General features: G+C 44.6%; 1 protein-coding gene across 2 annotated transcripts in view; it reads left to right on the top strand.

Annotated features, from left to right (window-relative positions):
• LOC119166869 (retinal guanylyl cyclase 1) overlaps positions 1-19,242 on the top strand; it is a 205,713-nt gene that overhangs the window by 168,122 nt on the left and 18,349 nt on the right. For both annotated transcript variants that reach the window (XM_075891432.1, XM_075891433.1), the window contains exons 9-13: positions 4,741-4,917; positions 9,153-9,312; positions 10,534-10,686; positions 16,453-16,624; positions 18,432-18,572. In XM_075891432.1, the coding sequence (XP_075747547.1) occupies positions 4,741-4,917; positions 9,153-9,312; positions 10,534-10,686; positions 16,453-16,624; positions 18,432-18,572 (803 nt within the window). The remainder of the gene's footprint in view (positions 1-4,740; positions 4,918-9,152; positions 9,313-10,533; positions 10,687-16,452; positions 16,625-18,431; positions 18,573-19,242) is intronic.

Below are 19,242 nucleotides of genomic sequence, written 5' to 3'. Positions count from 1 at the left end.
TCTCGATTGTCACGGACCACCATTCTTTATGTTGGCTCACTTAACTATGGGACCCATCTGGTCGTCTTGCTCGTTGGGCGTTACGATGGCAAGAACACGACTTTGAAGTCTGTTACAAGAGCGGTCGTCGTCATGCCGACGCCGATTGCCTTTCACGACTTCCCCTTCCGACAACCGAGTGTGACGCTGACAACTTTGATGAATATTTGGCTGTAGTGGATACTCCGTTTCCTGACCCTACAACTTTTCGAGCAGATCAACGCAATGACAACAGTCTCGCTTCTTTCTTTATTTCCGGAACGAACCGTTAACGTAGTTTCGTCGTAAAGGATGGCGTTTTCCGGATGGCCGGAATTATTCCGGCGTAGGCCCTCGCCTACTTCTAGTTATGCCTACAAGTCTACGACAACACGTACTTCGAGCAATGCATGACGACCCAACATCTGGCCATATGGGTTTTTCTATGACATTTTATCGCACGCAAGAACGCTTCTTCTGGCCGAAGATGCGTAAAAGTGTGACAGCATACGTTGCGAGCTGTGAGCAATGTCAAAGCCACAAGCGTCCTACGACTCCGCCAGCCGGACTACTTCATCCCATAGCACCCCCGAGTTCACCATTTGACGTCGTAGGTGTTGACCTGCTCGGCCCTTTTCCGCGATCAACGAACGGCAACTGATGGATTATCGTGGGCGTTGACCACCTCACACGTTACGCCGAAACTGTGGCGATTCCTGCGGCAACGGCCACTCAAGTTTCACAGTTCATGCTGTCACACGTTATATTACGTCATGGATCCCCCCGTGTCATCATCAGTGATCGCGGGCGCCAATTTGTGGCCGATGTAGTTGAAGACCTCCTTCGTCTTACTTCGTGCCATTTTCGTCACACTACCCCGTATCACCCGCAGGCTAATGGTTTGACGGAACGAACTAATAGGACTCTCGTGAACATGATTTCTATGTATGTTGATTCTGGACACAAAACATGGGACGCGATTTTGCCATTTATAACTTTCGCCTACAACACTGCACATCACGAAACAACGAGATACAGTCCATTTTATCTGCTCTACGCACGCCAACTCCGCACAGCTCTTGACACTATCCTCCCTTTTTCCGAGACTGATCAACCTACTCTCGCCGAAACCATTAGCCGCGCAGAAGAGGCCCAGCGCATAGCCCATTTTCGAACTTTCGTCTCCCAGAAACGCTCCAAGAACCGTTACGACAGAAGTCATCGGCACGTATTGTTTGAGAAAGGGGATGTGGTGTGGCTTTGGACGCCGCTTCGCAAGCGCGGCCTCTGCCAAAAGTTTCTGGCCAACTATACCGGTCCGTTTGTTGTCCTGGAACGTCTCAGCTGTTATCAACTGGCCGCCGCTCAAGCAAGACCAACGTCGTTCATGTTGCCTGTTTAAAACGCTATCATCATCGCAACGAAGCCTAACTCGCCCGGTGGCCATCGTTTGCGAAGGGGGAATTGCTACGTTACTGAGGGGACGCGTGGAAGAAGAGGAGAACGAGGTTGGCACGAGCGGTGATCGGCCAGATCCCTGGAGTATCGCATTCATCATTTTCCTGTAAATAAAGGCATCTCACCGTAACAATATATATATATATATATATATATATATATATATATATATATATATATATATATATATATATATATATATATATATATATATATATATATATATAGGCAGGCATGGTGGTTGAGTGGCCGTAGCGTTGCATATAGTCTAGTAGATCCTCCGTGAGCGGTCACAACGTGGTTTATTTCGACGTTTCGGCCTAGAGTCTGGCCTTCATCAGGAAGGCTAGACTCTAGGCCGAAACGTCGAAATAAACCACGTTGTGACCGCTCACGGAGGATCTACTAGACTATATATATATATATATATATATATATATATATATATATATATATATATATATATATATATATATATATATATATATATATATATTTATATATATATATATATATATATATGTGTGTGTGTGTGTGTGTGTGTGTGTGTGTGTGTGTGTGTGTGTAGGGTGAGTAACGGCGACGCTGGTGGCAAAATCCAGCCGAGAGTGTCAATATAATTTCTATCGCAATAAAATAAACATAATATATAAATAAATACGGGGAGAGAGAAAAATGCAGAAGTTGTCAGCGAAAAACCCCCTTGGCGAGACGGGATTCAAACTCGCGTACCGACGATGTGCAGGTGATTGTCGTAACCCCTCGGATAACCAGGTAGTTAAGCAGAGCGAAACGTAGCCTTGAATAGTATAATATGGCAAGGGGGTGAAAAAGCGCTGTGAGGATGTGGAGGAGGGAAGAGAAGAGGCAGGAAAGCGTAACTTAGAAATCAAAATAGAAATATAAAGAAAAATAGACACACAGAAAGAATGAAATAGAAGAGAGGGAGAGAAAAGATACGAGAAGAAGAGCATGTATGAGCAAGCGAGATATAGAGAAACAGACAAACAAAGGAAAGAGAAAGAAACAAATTCAAATGGACAGAGAGGAAGCGCATAAAAAAAACAAAAGAAAAGCAAGAAAAGGAAAATGGAAGAATGCGATGAGTAATTTGAAAAACATGGGGTAGGTTTCTGGAGACGACGTTTTGACTAGCGGCAATAATTTCAGTTTAAGCCTTGGAAAAAGACAAGTCCATACATTCATCATATACAGGTACGCCATCCAGTGGACATTCCAAGGAATAAAATGAGAGGTGGCTACTACATACGCACGACTCACACCTTAAGGAGTTTCGCCCCTAAAACAGAGTGATGAGAATAAAAGGGGAAGAAAGATGTGGAAAAGTAAGCACAACTCGCACTAAGTTGCGCAAGAATTAGTGACAACAGATCTGGTGGGCACCTAGCCTGTCCTGATTTAACTAGGCTTTTACCCTCTCACCTATGTCTTTCCCACATTTCGCTATACTATACTATACATGATCATGCTTGCTCTCTTTTCATGTTTTTTAGATTCTGTGTCGTTCTATCTCTTTTTCTTTAGGTATGTTCCTCTGACTATCTTTTTCTATCTTTCTTTCCGTTCTTCCTTTTCTCCTTCTTTTTGAAAGTATCTCTCTCTACCTCTTTCTACAGCGTCTTCCTCGACTTTTATTATTTCCAGTCTCTTTTTCTTTATTTTTCTTTCCAACTGCGACACACGCAAACCTCGACTATAACAGCTCTCCTGAAAAGTTCATATAGCACTTGCCTCAGGACTTTGGCAAGTCCCCCCACTCGCCATACGGGTCAACTAAAAATTAACAAAGCAACACACGGACGGCAGACACCGATTAGTGGTTGCAAGCTGCGGCTTCTCTTGTCAACCTACAGTACAGTGTGCTTAGGACGTGATTGAGCGCGTGTCGATTCATGTTGATGATCATTTACTATACACATCACATAGCAAACGTCGACCATAACAGCTCGTTTTAGGGGCGAAGCTCCTTACACTGTGGGTCGTATGTCCCATGTCGTCGTCATAGTAGGCACCTCTTGTTTAGTCCTTAGAATGTCGGCTACATGGCGACATTCTTAGAATCTCACCTTATAATGTCGGCTGCATGGGTACTTGCATATGATGAATATATAATGAAAAGATGCGAGATGGTGGTACTTGGAATGTTCACTAGATGGCCGGACAGACAGACAGACAGACAGACAGACAGACAGACAGACAGACAGACAGACAGACAGACGCAAGAACGGACGGACGCACGAACATACAGACAGACGAACGGATGGACGGATGGATGGACAGACAGACGCACATATGGACGGACGGATGGATGGATGGACGCAAGGACGTGTGGACGAAAGTACAGACTCATAGGCGCACACACGGAAGAATTGACGGACGCACGGATGCATGGACAGACGGACGGATGGACGGATCCACCGACGGACGGACGCAAGGACGGACGCGTGGGCGAACGGAAGATTCTTCCCACTCATCATCGCCCACTCCATGGATATGCTGCGATTTTTTAGGGGCGAAGCTCCTTTTAGTCTAACCTTGTCATGCGTCACGCATAACCGAGCGAAGAAGAGACGAGAAAGAAAAGAAGGCAGTACCTCCCGAACAGTATAATATGCGGCGCTGTCTTGCAGAAGTACTTCTTTACTCTACAGTTTTTGAATTTCTCAGTTTTTAAACATGTGAGACTGATACTATAAATGTGAAAAAAACATGGTGTCCTAGAGCTAATTTATCCCTTCTTACAATAATTTTTTGCGGTCGGACGTTATTGAGCATGAGAAGTGTGACGAAGGGCATTTTCGTGCATCTTTACATACGGCTTGTTGCAATTTAATCCAAAATGTACGAGGTGAAATGTAAACAGTAGTGCCAGCTTTTGTTACTCAAGAGAAAAAATGGCGGATCTTATTTCGTACAGTCTCACAGGTCGATATTAAATCGAGATGAAAGATAATTACGACTATTCACTGAGAGTGAAGAAGAATCGACAAACAAGAAATTTGTACGTCGTTACGGAACATTATTCCATCATCACACTGGGTCAATGACCGTATTTCACTGCCACCAGTTAGATCCGACAACGGTCCGACCTAACGAACTTGCACCGAAACCTTCGATTATTAGGAGACGCGGGATTCAGGGCTCTTACAGACCAGTAACAAATACAAAAACCCGAAAATAATGTAAGCGATTGAGACATGTGAGTGAGGTTATCCATGCCTAATAACAAAGTCGTTATTACAGATGTATGAGATGCGCCACGAGAACATCAATTCCTTCCTGGGTTGCCTGGCGGACCCGTCGAAGCCGGCGCTCGTGTGGGAGATGTGCACGCGAGGCTCGCTCACCGACGTGCTGGCCAGCGAGGACATCCGCCTGGACTGGACATTCCGCCTGTCGCTACTCAACGACCTTGTTAAGGTACGCGACCGTTTCGAAAGTGAAGCGAGCCATCGTAAACATACCATCCCCTCATCTTTTCCTCATTGGAATTTCGTTCCCCGGGTTAGGAACCAGAATACGTTCTTGCAGCTGCCAGTTCTTTCGAGAGCTTTATTCTAGCCACTGTATGTTCTAATACACTATGATAGTATCCGAAATGTTTTTTTTTTATTTTCAAACTTTTTTTTTCCTTTTTGAACACTTCGTGTGATTCCCTGGCCTGTATATCTAACATTTCCAAGGTATAAATACCTTAAAACTCGAATAGTTATCTTTGTTCATCATGTTATAAGAAGGGGTATGTACAAGTGTCATCAGTAAAGCCTAAACGTGAAGTGAAGCCTAAACAATGAACTAAAGTCATATTGTACGTAGCTGAGGACTGTACATCGTTTATACGCGTAGGGCTTCTTTTTCGTTTAACCTGACTTTTCGTTCGGCGGCATAAACAGGAGCATTTTATTTTATCTCGTGTTTATTTATCATATGGCGTATCTCCCACCTTACCGGGAAAAAAACTTATTTCTTTTTCTTATATCTTTTCTAGAGCCTTTTATTTAGCTATAGACACATCAAAACAGTACCATCAAGCTCTCATTTTCCTAATGTCTAAAAAGCACTTCCGTCCGTTTTCAATATCTTCTCCCGGACTCGAACACCACCGGAAAGACAGCGGCATCAATCATTCACCGATTCGTCCATCCCGTGAACATTTCGAGCCTTTCAAACTCCTCCTCGGCAATGATCCAAAGCTGGTTTACGTACCTTCCAAAACGATAACAACACCCAACCGTTCAGCTTCTCGCTGAACTCGCCAAGAGGCATCCCTCTATACATCTTTTTTCTCCCTCGTTTTTTTTCTATCTCTCTCTCTCTTTCTACTTATTCGCCTTCCCTTTCAAGTCTCTTCGCAAGTGGCCTGAATAAATGACGACATCCGTAAGTCAGCGCGCACAAAAACACTCGCTTTGTGTTTGTTTTCCCGCACATCGACTTGGTGTGCGTCGCTCTATCAAAAACAAGAATCACTAACCGTATGTACCGACTGCCATTACTCTCCGCCCACCAGTGACGACGATCAAGAGACGCGGTCCCGTTAAGCTTACCAATCGCATCGTTGCAGCAACTCTATCCTACAAGGATTCAGTGGAGAGAACACAGCCACCACTCATGCTATCTTCCTTACACTTTTTATATGAGTGCATGTGTTCTTATACGGCCGGAACTCCTACGACCAACTCACCGGGTTTAATTCTCTTGGCGTCGAGGCTCTTTACTGGTGGTCCTTGAGTGGCGGACCTTTTCTCACTCCGTAGAGGTCATAAAAAGACAAGCGCCAGTGTTTTTTGTCACGTGATTTTGCGTACACGGGATGTACTGTTTCTCTTCCTTCAAAACGCTTCTCTCTTTTTTTTTCTTTGCTTCACTGCTTTTCGTAGCGCCTTCAGGAGAAATAAAACAAGCTGCTGTCTCGACACTACTCCTTATATTTGGGAGAGAGAGAACTTCGTGCCTTTTGGCGCTTGTCGTCGGCTGGCCAGGCGAGTGAGTGAGCTAGCGACCGTCTTTAACCTTGCAGTGTCGACATCGACTCAGCCGCCAATGTCGCTGAACCGGCACCGCGGAGCTGTTGTCATTTCTCAGCACCACTCTCTCCATTTCACTGTTTCTCCGTCTCAACGACTGCGCGACGCACACAACCCAGAGCTCACGCTGCATTACGTACGGCGACAGCAGCGCCGCCCTTTCGACAGGCGGCGACACGATTCCTCCGGCGTTCGAAAGACGTACCGACGTTATACCGTATAGCACTTCATTTCCCGCTCACCCAATGCTCGCGACAGGCATTCCCGTTTTTTCTTCTCTCTTTTGTCGATTTATTCTTTATTTGTATATCATCAGATTCAGCAAAATTCCTTTCCTGGCGTTCTTTTCGCTCGATCTTCCTTCTCGTCACTTACCGCTGATTTCTTGACTTATGTGCACCTCTATCTACATGGCGTCAGCTGCGGATCGCTCGCCTCTTGCTCTTTGTTTAAGCCCCTCCACTACCAACCACCCGTTCTCTGTATTCGGTCATCATTTCTCTCGATTTCGGCGCGCTCTAGGCGAATATCCTTATCATTCTTTTGGAAGCTCCGGAGGGGCTTTCGCATATCGTTCACATACGCCGCCGACAGCGCCCGCACGATTTAACCGTGCCAAACCCCTTTCTTCGCCTCCTGTCGTTTTTCTCTCTTTTTCGCCTTTGTTTTGTGATTCTCCTCGCTCGCTTTCACCTTCTTCTTGAAATTCGCTTGTAGTCTGTTTGTCTTGTGCTTTGTTTTCGGGGCACAGGCGAGAAATGAAAGCTGTACGAGAACACTTGATGTTCTTACGCCCCGTCTCGTCTTTTATATCTGTTTTCTTTGTTTTGCCACATTCATCTTTTCCTCCCACTCTTCCCTGGGAATCAAATACAGCCTCCGAGGCTCTGGAATGCACGTCAGTCAAATTCTGCGAGATCGCGTATACTCGTCCGCAGTGCTGATGGAACGCAACCCCGAAGGCAGAACGATTGAAGAGAAAATATAAGGGCGCTAAAACAAACGTCGTTTTTTGGCACACGACCCGTTTGGTGCCCTCGGCGATACATTCCAACGGCGAAGCCTGGAGGAATGTTATTCGATACAACCCTCTTCTCTTTTTTTTTTTACTTTTTCCCCCTCGGTGAAAATGGAGCGCGTCATTGAAAATACTGAAAGGGTCAGGTTCGCTTAGTGAGAAAGGTTGCTATGTACACCATTGCATTTTTTTTTTTTACTGTTTGAGGCTCTCTACCACGGCAAACATCATCACGGCAGACGCCATTTACGTGATCGAAGACTCGGAGTTTTGAAATGTAAATGTTATTGGCTTGTGTCAAAACAGTACGTACATTAATTTGCGCTGTTTGTCTCCAAAGTATCTGAAGGAAGGGTCAGACACACTTAGATGCACTAACGGTGCGGCAACCTCGATCGACTATTCTTCAATGCTTTCCATGCGTTCAACAAACTTTTCAGTGGCACGTCGAGGCGAGATTTACATAGCGATTTCATCCTCGGCTATAGCACCCCGCCTTCCTCAAGTCTTTGCCATGTGAGCTTCTTCACCATTTTTCGATAAAGAACATAGAGGGGTCGAGGTTTACGGAGCCTTCCTCTATACGACGTACCTCATAATGGTATCGTTTTTTTTTAGGAACCGTAAATCTCAGTAAGTGTTTTTATTAGTTGTTATTGATGTCGTGCTCGTCCTCGTCATTCTTGTGGATGATGATGACGATGATGATGATGAGGACTATGTTACTGGTGATGGTTTGGGGGCGGTATTTAATGGTGTCAGCTCTCTTGCGTGATGGACTCAAATAGACAACTAGACTAGTTGAAAGCTTCCATTGTGTCCTGGTACACTCCTACATATGCGGCCGAATCCACCACACATTGTCTTCCCTCTTCTTCTTCTCATCTTTATGATACACTTTCAATTCCCTTCCTTCCTTCCTTTGCTTGTGTTTGGCATCGTTGGCAATTGCCTGTTTCTACATTTATATCCCATGGTTACCTATGCTTGTTCGAAATGCGACGCCATCAATTCACAGTTGATGCATTTTTTGTCCATGTTCCAAAGCTTCCTTGCATATATCTTCCACCGACCAGCTAGCAATTTTGTGCACTTCTATTTGATTGCTCCTCATATGGGCACGTTCCCCAATTTTCTTCTAGGATGAATGTCATACCATTTTATTATTATGAGTCGAATCATTTCTGCTCAACATCATTTGCGGTACATATGCGTTTCTGGTGCTTCCACAAAAGTTACTTTCCCGACGCAACCGTGCGCGCGCACGCACGCACACACAAACACACACACAAACACACAAACAAACACACACACACAAACACGCACACACACTCGCACACAAACACTAACATTTCAAAAATCGAGGCATTGTCATTCGCAGGGTGTGACACTCAGTGCGAAGGAATACAAAAAATATGTAATGTAAAAATAACACTTTTTAGCAAACAAAGCTACTAAGTTCTTATTTCTTTCCGGGCATGTTTCATTTCTCAGCGTTTATTTCTTTCTCAGCGTGTAAGATAGTACATTCAACTACTGCCCTCGCAGTGGTCGCACATTGTCCATGCGCACTCGATATCTCAAACAGTCTGTACGTATATATATTGCAGGGTATGAGGTACCTGCACAACTCGCCAATTAGACAGCATGGACACCTGACGTCACGTAACTGCGTCATCGACTCACGCTGGGTGCTCAAAGTCACCGACTACGGTATGCCTGCCTTCCAGGATCTTCAGGCCATCGCAACTCTAGTAAGGTCAGCCAAAGGTAAACACCTCGGTCGCCCTTGTGATACGCTCGTTTCTTTCTGTTTCTATCATTACTTCCCACCTGCTGTGATGGACATCCTGACGCTCTTCTGGTTAAATTCTTTGTCTTATGCCTTTCAGTTATTACCTTCTTTACTGTATATATTATGCCGGAAAATTCTACGATCTGACCAGCCCATTTCGGGACCATTCCAGTAGCCCACTCGCACTTCGGAAACTTTAACGATTATCTTCATGTATTTACGAACGCATCTGTACGCAGCGAGTGTCCTTGTGTCGTTGCACATATACATTATAGATACTATTGCTGTTGTTGTTCCTGTTGTTGTTTATGATGATGATGATGATTATAATACTATTTATAATAGTAATAATAAATTGTTTATTTATTCATCTGTTACTTTCTTTTTTTCGTTATTCTGGTTTAATACGTCTCGGCCTAGAGCCTTTAATTAGACTTCCTACACACAGCTGCCCCTTTGCAGCAGATACTAACAACTAATAGTCTTTTGCTCACAAAGCATTGCTCTGAGATTTTATCGGCAATCACCTATAAAGAACAGAGAGCAGTTTGTCGTGTTGAGAGGGCAGTGCTTGAGTTGCTTGAAGCTTCGTAATCGGGGTGGGGGGCGGGGGAAGGCAGACCACAGGAGGCAAAACTGCCTTCATTTCCGGTTCCCACGTCTCCTCCCCCCTCCCTTCCCCTCACAAGCATCCTGCCATTCTCGATAGCCTTATAAGAAAGAACTCACATACAAGAGCCTTTCTCTGAAGTGTCGAATAGGGAGCGCCACCACAGCAAACCCCAAACAAAGCACGCAGTGTTCTGACGCGAGTAAAAAGAACTAGCCTTTTTGGAACTGGCCTTTGAAGTTTAGCGACAAACGGAGAATGCAAACTTGCATCCGCTCAACTAGAACGAGGTTTCGAATAGCACGTTTCATGTCTGATTTCCTGTTGGCTTTTGGGATTCGCGTCTTTGGGTATGTCTTTTTCTTTTCCTTTTCTTCTTTTTTTTCCTGGCACCTTCTAACACAAAGAAGAAATAGGGAGTGAGCAAATGTCATCGTGAAGTCTCGCGAAGACAAAGAAAAACTAGTTTTGCGGGTTAAAAAGGTCACAAAACAAGTGCTAAGGTTGCAGTTGAAGCGGCACAAATCTCTCCGTGTCCCACGGGACCTTCTTTCTTTCTTTCTTTTCCTCCTCTCATCGCTCGCAGACTTGTTGTGGACGGCGCCCGAGCTGCTCCGCGGAGACTGTTCTCTGCTGCGTCGTGGCACTCAGTCCGGCGATGTGTACAGCTTCGCCATCGTGATGCAGGAGGTGTTGCTCCGGGGAGACCCCTACTGCATGCTGCCTCTAACGGCCGAAGGTGAGAGCGCGCCGCCATGCCTGAGCGAGCAAGCCAGCTTGGATCGGGTGGACCGCTTTGTGCGTGTTTGCTGTCGGGCACCGTTGCCGCGTGCGACGTGCCCGGGCCCTGCGTCCGAACTCGGTTACACAATTAACCGGACCCTTCGCGAGTTGCAGTGCCCCGGGGAACGCTTAGACAAGCGTGCAAGGCCGAGCGGATCGCCATAAATCGCGGTGCCGTAACAGCTCGGCGAGTGGATCTGCAATGAGTCCGTGTACGGGAGTCCCATTTGCGTTTCTCCTCCTTCCCCTTAGTTCTTCATTTACTCCTTACTTCTCCTCTCTCCATCTTATTCTTGTTACTCATTGTTCTACTACTAATGCTCCGTCGTACTTCTCATTGATTCTTGTTCCCTTTCTTTATTCTCTTCCTTCCTTCCTTCTTTCTTTCTTTTTTTATTTCTTTCTTTCATTCTTTTTTTATTTTTTTCTCTCATTGTTTTCTTTCTTTTACTGCTATTGCTTTTTTGTGCACAACTTCTTTTTACTTCTTTTAACTTTTTTACTTTTTACTTAATTTATCTTCTCCTTTTTCCTCTTGCCAGTGTTGTCTTCTCATTTATTCTTTTGCTTGTTTGTTTTCTTCAATTCTTTTTTTCTTTCGTCTTCTTCTCTTTTTTTGAATTCTCCTTTTACTTCTTCTTTCTTTTCATCTTATTCGGCAATTTCCACGCCATCATACAAGACCCTCCACAAAGGTCACGTGCCTTCGCGAAACAGAGCCATGGAACGTGTTCTATTGTGAGAATATTTTCTTCATTATAGTCGTATTCTCAGCAAAAAAACGTATTAGCTGAACAAGTAGCCATGACAGCGAGCCCATTCATAAACAAGAATTACTCTACTATACCTCACATTGTTTCTAGTTCTACTTTCGTAGTCTCTTTTGCAACGTCAGCCTTTCGGGTTCACGTCACTTGGCATCTAAAGCAATTTACGGTTTTATGAGAGCCAGTTGGCGCAAATTTTTACCTATTACCTTTTTTTTCTTTTTTCACTTTTCTGCTCTACTACTTCGAGATTGGGTGCACGGGGAATTCCGGAAGCTCAGCCCACGCGGAAAGATCTCTAACGCCTCGTTAAGTCTACTTTGGCATCGTACTTCCAACTCATTCGACGTGTTATCCGCGGCGCAGTGCTTCTGCTCTTGACAGGATTCGGACAAGCCGTCACACTTGCCGTGCAATTGGGCGAGGACAGATTGGACGCCCCATTACTTTAGGCCAATCGCGGCGACGTTCTTTGCGTCATGACAGCGTAAGGCGTGACGCGAGCAGCGCACTCGCTGTTCTTTGTCTCTCTGCTCCGAAATGACAGTGGTGGGAAAGTTGGAAAAGTGTGGCCAGTATCTCGACAACTACCGACTCTTTCTTTTTACAATCGCGCCGATTGTTGTGGATTTTCGAGCGAATATTTCAGTAGTGCCACTCCTATGTGTGCTTTGGTGACAGCAATAAAGTGGTGAATGTTGAATAGTGACCTACTGAGCAAGCTGTGGCACGCTGGCTTACTAACCAATTTTCTTGCTTTATCAGCGGTCGATCGCTCTATTGTTCCCTACATCTTGAATCGGCCCTAAGCTAGGTGTCTGGTAGTGGCGCTCGCACGTCGGCCTTGGTGGGCTCAGATCTCAAAAACCGTTCAGAATGAAGCGTGTGGTTGACATCTGCTCCACCAGGTGCCGCTATACTATTTCTGCTGCTCACAAGAAATACGTGTGCTTTTAATAAAATCGTTTATTATTTAATTATTTATTTGTACAGCTGATTGACTTATATACGCAACAAACGTATGCCAGATGTAGGATATGTACCAATATAATTCTTAAGTTTAACTAGACCAATGGATTTCGCACCAGGTTTGGTCCCAGAACAATGAATTTCGAACAATTGACTAGAACAATTGATTTCACGGAAGCAAAAAAATGCGAAGTGTGTGTGTGTGTGTGTGTGTGTGTGTGTGTGTGTGTGTGTGTGTGTGTGTGTGTGTGTGTGTGTGTGTGTGTGTGTGTGTGTGTGTGTGTGTGTGTGTGTGTGTGTGTGTGTGTGTGTGTGCGTGCGTGTGTGTGTGTGTGTGTGTGGGTGTGTGTGTTTTACTGCAGGCACTTTTGGCGTCTATCTATCTTGCCGCCTATGTCTGAGTGCTCTGATGATGACAACCTTAACACGGGGTGAACCAAAGTTAGTATTAGAGGTGCTAGTGTATAATCGATTTTTCGACGAATATGTCTGGCTGCTCATGACGTGGCTAATGGCACAATCTCATCGCGTACGTCATAAAGACCTTCCGCCAGACGTTTAGCACATACCCGCGGGTGGGTATGTGCCACAGGTGATTAAAATTTTATGTATACTCAAGAACGTTCAGAACAGACATGGAATATTTCAACGCGTAAGTGTAAAGAAAAATCTGACATCGGCACGATGAGCCAAAGAATACCTAGAATAAATGCTAGTATTAGCTCTTCTATTTCTTTTATTGATTCATCTTTATTTTATTATTTTATTTTGAAATATATTTTGCTATTTTTTTTCTTCTTTTAATAATAGGCTTACAATCAGTGTCTCACATATAGGCTACTGCAAGCTTTCGTGGCCGATCCCCCAGAGTGGGTATGTGCCAGTGCTTACAGGCAACAAACAAATGAACAACAAATGCCAGGTTCCCAGCAGGAATTGAACCCCATATTTCTGCGTGGCATTCAAGTATTTTACCAGACAGTCAAGCCAGTATCGAAAGTACTTTTCAAACAGACCCTAATGTTTGTGAAACGTCAATTGTGGCTGTGGTGATGGCTATCCATATCAGTAAACATTACACATTCTCCTCAAGCACCGATAAATTTGGTCTCACAAAGGTGAAATCAAAACACATCTTTGAAATGCATGCACATACATTATTATTCGAGAAAAAAAAATTGCGCCTGCATGGCTAACAGCTTTTGCTCCCATGTGTGTGTACTATAAGTCACACTGGGTCCTAATGCGCAAGGAATGAACCAAACTCGCCTATACCAAAATTTTACATTTGCTCGCGAAAAACACTCTTGTTGTTTGGTAATATCCTAGTACCCGTGTCACGCAGATGTGATGCATAGGAAGATGCAGCACCGGAACTTAATTGTTCGCTGAGGACATCCCAAGTCGTAGCATCCAGAGGAAGATACCTTATTTGCAAGCTCTGGCATGTTGCTTACTCGCGTAGTTTTTTGTTCAGGAGGCTCCTCGGCTTTCAGTAGCTTTCGCGGTGGCTCAGCTAAGATTCAGCACCAAACCTGTTTTTCGGGGCTAGGTAACGGGCAAACAAAAAACAGCCTCATCGTCAGAAATTTAGAGGTGCAAGGGCTGAGTTATGGTTGTTGTCTCGAGAAAACCTTCTGTCTTTTCAAAAAACACTCCTAGGTGAAAAATGCCTAAGTTTAATCCCAAAAAAGCCTAACACCAACCGCTTGAGGCTGGATTTGGTACGCGTGCTGAAACGCGTATTGAGACCGAGTGTACATTATAATGCACATTTAAATGAACGCCTTGTGATAACAAAAAGAATCGTCGTTGTGTTGACATGAAGTGCAGAAATTATTCATACACTTTTACCAAGATTATTGAAACATCAATTTAAAAATATACCACACGATTATTCAGTACTTCGGGACTTTGTTGGACACTGTCAGAAGAACGCGAAGATGAGAATTCCGCCTTGTTTGAAAGCGTAAAAACATCGCTTTCACTGTAGTGTGCTTCCTGTAACGCTGACCAGATGACAACACATGACCGAGAATGCGGTTGCACGTAAAAAGTGGCTATAATAGTGGCGCGCGTATCTGGCATAGGTAAAACACAAATGTGCATTTTAAGGCACGCAAGGCCTGAATTGGATATGTGCTTCTATAATATAGCCATTACGTCGGATTTACTTCAATTGTAGTCAAAGGTCAACTCAGGCAATTTTTCGAGGTCAATCGATCTCAAAGCAAATCACTGGTTGCGGCAGCTATGAAATGATAGAACACGTTTTCTGTCACAATCCTCGCTACAGTGTGCAAAGACAGCCGCTAACTGCTGCGTTAGCCCGCCTTGACGACAGACCCTTGTCAGAACAGCTCGAAAGCCGACACAATCTGTCTTCGCACAGAAAATCATTGAAAACCTAGAACGTTTCGCTTGGTAGTGACCTATTGAATAGGCTATAGCACCCCGCCCTCTTGTTTTCTTTTCCGTGCGTCTATTTTCCTCTTTTCCTTCTTTCTCATCTTCATTCCCCATTCCCCTTTCCTTTAGTGCACGGTAGCGAATCGGATGCCCAAACTTCTGGCCAACCTCCCTGCCTTCCCCTTATTTTATTCTCTCTCTCTCTCACTTGATACGTTCGTTTTCTCCATTCATGTCAAATTGCAGGCTTGAGAGTTTTGCAGAATCTTTTTAATTAAATTTCGTAGCTTGCCCCCAAACACATCACTTCGCTTGCCAGAATTAATGGCAACATTGTGTGTGCGTGTGTGTGTGTGTGTGTGTGTGTGTGTGTGTGTGTGTGCGTGCGTGCGTGCGTGCGTGTGTGTGTGTGTGTGCGTGCGTGCGCGTGTGTGTGTGTGCGTGCGTGTGTGTGTGTGTGCGTGTGCGTGCGTGCGTGCGTGTGTGTGTGTGTGTGTGTGTGTGTGTGTGTGTGTGTGTGTGTGTGTGTGTGTGTGTGTGTGTGTGTGTGTGTGTGTGTGTGTGTGTGACGTTGATTTTTGCAAAGCGGAAGTGATTGAATTGATGTGCCACTGCAGCGTCTGCCTGTCTGTTATGGATTGTGTGCGTTCGGCTGGCGCTTCCTTGGTTGAGCACGCAATTTCCTTTTTCTTGTTGGTGGGTGTGCGTTGGGTGGCAATTGGTGTTGTGTTGTGGGTCACACACAGTTCGCCATATATTCACAATAACAGCGTAAGCGCTTTAGCCGATCACCGCAAGCACAAACTTTTGTGGCCTGAACAAGTAGTGCAATCTGGTGGCGTTATGCACAACCAGGCAGGTTCTGGCAAAGTGTTACGTCATACGTAGAAGCACACTTGGTTGGGTTTTGGTTTCGGTATTCTGGTTTTTTGACAACTAAAACTAACTTTCGACTTTCTTAAGCATTTCAGCTATCGGGCGCGTGACAAAAATGCCCCAGGAACATAAAAACATCATTACCCTGACATCGTAAAAGGAACGCCAGAGTTGTCCTTTAGGCGCAATCCGCTGAAGTTTAGTTATGTAACAAAATCCAGGGCTACCATACTCACGAGCACCATCGCTCCATATCAGCCTACCACTTCTGGTGTTGCTAGTATTCATGTTGCTGTTGGCATCGTTAAGCAACTGTAAACAACTGGTTATATAAACATATGCGGCTGTTTAACGTGTGTCTGTACTTGCATCAGTATATTTCTGTAGTGCCATTCGTAACGTTTCGCTCAATAAAAAAATTACAACGCAGTGAACTTCCATCCGCATACTTCGCATGACATCAATTCCCAAGGTATGTGATATCTGCCTTTTTTTTTTGCAAGATTTCTTCTGCGTGTTCTGAAAACCTGAAGTGCTCGACTCGGATTGTTTCGAGTAGAAATATGAGTGTCACTCGTTACTCGAGCCGCCATAGCAGAAATGAAAAGTGGAAAGGCAACTCTGTCAGCAAATAGGCCAAGCTGATAGTGGGTGTCGACTTCCGACTTCGAGGCCCTGCTTCATCACTGTCTTCCTCGCAGAAATCATAGAGAAGTTGAAGCACCCGCCGCCTCTCATCAGGCCGTCCGTGTCGAAGCAAACAGCCCCACCCGAAGCCCTGCACATAATGCGTCAATGCTGGGCGGAGTCTCCCGACATGCGGCCTGACTTCGACGTCATCGCGGACCGCTTCAAGTCGTTGTATCACGGGAGGTGCGTAAACTGAGAACGGCGTTTCCCACGATGCCACAGAGCGCTGCTTCGAACAAAGTGCAAAGTGCAGCTATCGAGTGCGCAACTGCACTTAGTTTCGTTTTTAAACTATCTAAAGGGGACTCCAGTGCTGCGATCGTTCAGCGACCATGGTAATGATGGATAGTACACAGATTGGTCTAGTCTGCGTACTTGCGGGCCTCGAATCGCGCTTGTGGCTTCGTTTATTTCTGTGTTTCGGTTTCGTGTCGGTTTTGTTTCGAAGGAAAGAATGAACCCTTTTGAACTTCACGACCCGATTTGAAATGGTAAGCCTAACAGATTAACATAGTGAAGCGCAACTACTGAAGATTTGCTCATTTTTTTGTTTCGCGACAAAGAAGCTCCAAGCCACCTGAAGCCAACTGAAGCCGGTAGCACGAACATTGGACATATCAGTGTGCTACCCATAATTCTAATGCTCGCTGAAGCGCCGTGCACTGTAGCTCCCATACACACTAGCGCCGAAGTTACCTCTGGTGTATTTACAGGAAATTCTATGCCTAATGAGGCCCTGCAACTCTTTTTAAAGTAATCATCAAATGACTTCAGTACAAGAGTTATTTGCCTTGCGGATAGATTGCCGCACATTTTTATTTTATTATTATTTTTTCAGAAAGGATCAAGTGGAAGCTGGCTCCCAAAAAGGGATTTGTCGCGCGATCTCCTTAAGCACTGAGAGCGAGTTGAAAGCTACGCAGGGGGGGGGGGGGGGGAGGGGGTAACAAAAAGGTCAGAAATTGTGTCCGTTCGTCATAGCGCGTCGCAGGTTAAAAGGCAGGGAAACATTTTGCATCTATATTTGATACGTGCATTTTTTACATTCGGGTGAATAGAATGGATATCTTAAGCCGAACAGGTCTGCCAAGGTAATGACTAGCTAAGCCTCAAATTTTCTGAGAGACAGGAACAAACATGAATTTTGGCGATCTTGTTTTAGCGATGAAGTATTAGTGTTACAGTAGAAGTGACGTACATGTACTCTAATTTCAATTGAAAATTTTCTCTCAAACTTTGTAGACTTATTTCATAACAAAAATATTCAGTCATGTGGTTTTGTTAATCCACCGCAATAATTGGCTACTAAAGGTCACATTATCAATATTCTTGCATTTAAAAAGTGCGGCAGTAAATGACAAAAGTTCGCCGAAGATAACTAATGAGTACCAAAGCTTTGCGGAAAGAATGACATCGGCAGCAGATTCATATCTTTTTGACCACTGGGATTTCAACATGCATAACACGGCTGTATCAAGATAGTCCGCTCTTCTAATAAACCCTTTGCGCAGGGCTGAGAAAGAGAGTGAGAATTTTTTAGAAGGCAGAGAGGTCGGCCTGAGCTAGTTCGCTCTAGCCTGCTACTCTACACAGGGGATAAGGGAAAGGGGAAGTGAAGACGGATGAAGGGTGATGATGGGGACAAGAAGAGGTGGTGCGTAGGTACAATAGCCACTTAGCGTAGTACCCTACAGTCTACTCCAGTGCTTTTTATAAAGTCTAGAACAGCCTTTGTAGCAGTTTTTGACACTGTTTGGTCGTCCATTGCGCAGGGCTGAAGCTGTGAAAACATACAACCATATGTTGCACGCCGCAATGTGATCGAACTTTCTAATCACTTATCACTTATAAAACATATCAGTGCTGCCTGTTTTGTTGCTTTGTTCTCGGGTACAATATTCTTGTGTCGATAAAATTGTCCTACAATATTAGGGTTCTCAATACACTGAAAACATTCTCACTTTAACGATGCTGATAATTACATTCGCAGGAAAGCAAACATCGTGGAAACGATGTTTCAAATGCTAGAAAAGTACTCGAACAACCTCGAGGACCTTATCAGAGAGCGGACAGTGCAGCTGGATGAAGAGAAGAAAAAGACCGAGCACCTTCTCAACAGAATGCTCCCGAGGTAATCAGCGATTCATATTCCCATTACGCACGTTTTGCGTGTTTCGTAAAGCACCGTTCGTTTCTAATGACTGCTGGACTTTCATGGGACGTGCCACGTGAAAGCGGTGTACAATGAGTGTGTGTTCGGGTGCACTTACTTTAACGTCATTTAGACTGTACTTTCTTCGTACAGGAGTTTCACTAGAATATAGGAAGTTGAAAGGAAAAAAGCGTAGAAACACTCCTGGTTTCTGTGACGATATTTTTTTTTTGTAAATCTCAACACCATGTTCTTACTCCGCGAACCTCTTGCGAAAGTTCTTTCGATAACAGAGCGATAATTACGTACTTCTTGTGTCCGCGGTTTTCTTCGTTCAAGGGAAGTTATGTCTGCGTTTGAGATTAAGAGGACTTTCTCGCTAGAGAAAAAAGTTTGATGTTCAGCGCCTGTTTAGCTATGTCTATTTTCTCAAACTTCAAGGCGGTAGATTACTTACGGTGGCGTAGAAGTGCGGATGAACGCTTGAGAGCGAGAGTGTGAAACTGTATGAACAGCGTGGGCACTTTCAGCCCAGGAGACATTTCAGCGTGAAATGTATGTTTGTGAATGCTTATACTTGTAAATGCGAATCTAGTTGACGTCGTTAAGGAAGGGATAAGACAACGAAGTGTCGTTTGTGGGTGAAAAG

The sequence above is a fragment of the Rhipicephalus microplus genome, chromosome 1 (genome assembly GCF_043290135.1).
Source record: "Rhipicephalus microplus isolate Deutch F79 chromosome 1, USDA_Rmic, whole genome shotgun sequence".
Taxonomy (NCBI): Eukaryota; Metazoa; Arthropoda; class Arachnida; order Ixodida; family Ixodidae; genus Rhipicephalus; species Rhipicephalus microplus.
The sequence above is the reverse complement of the archived record's forward strand: the minus strand, read 5'-3'. Positions and strand labels throughout refer to the sequence as shown.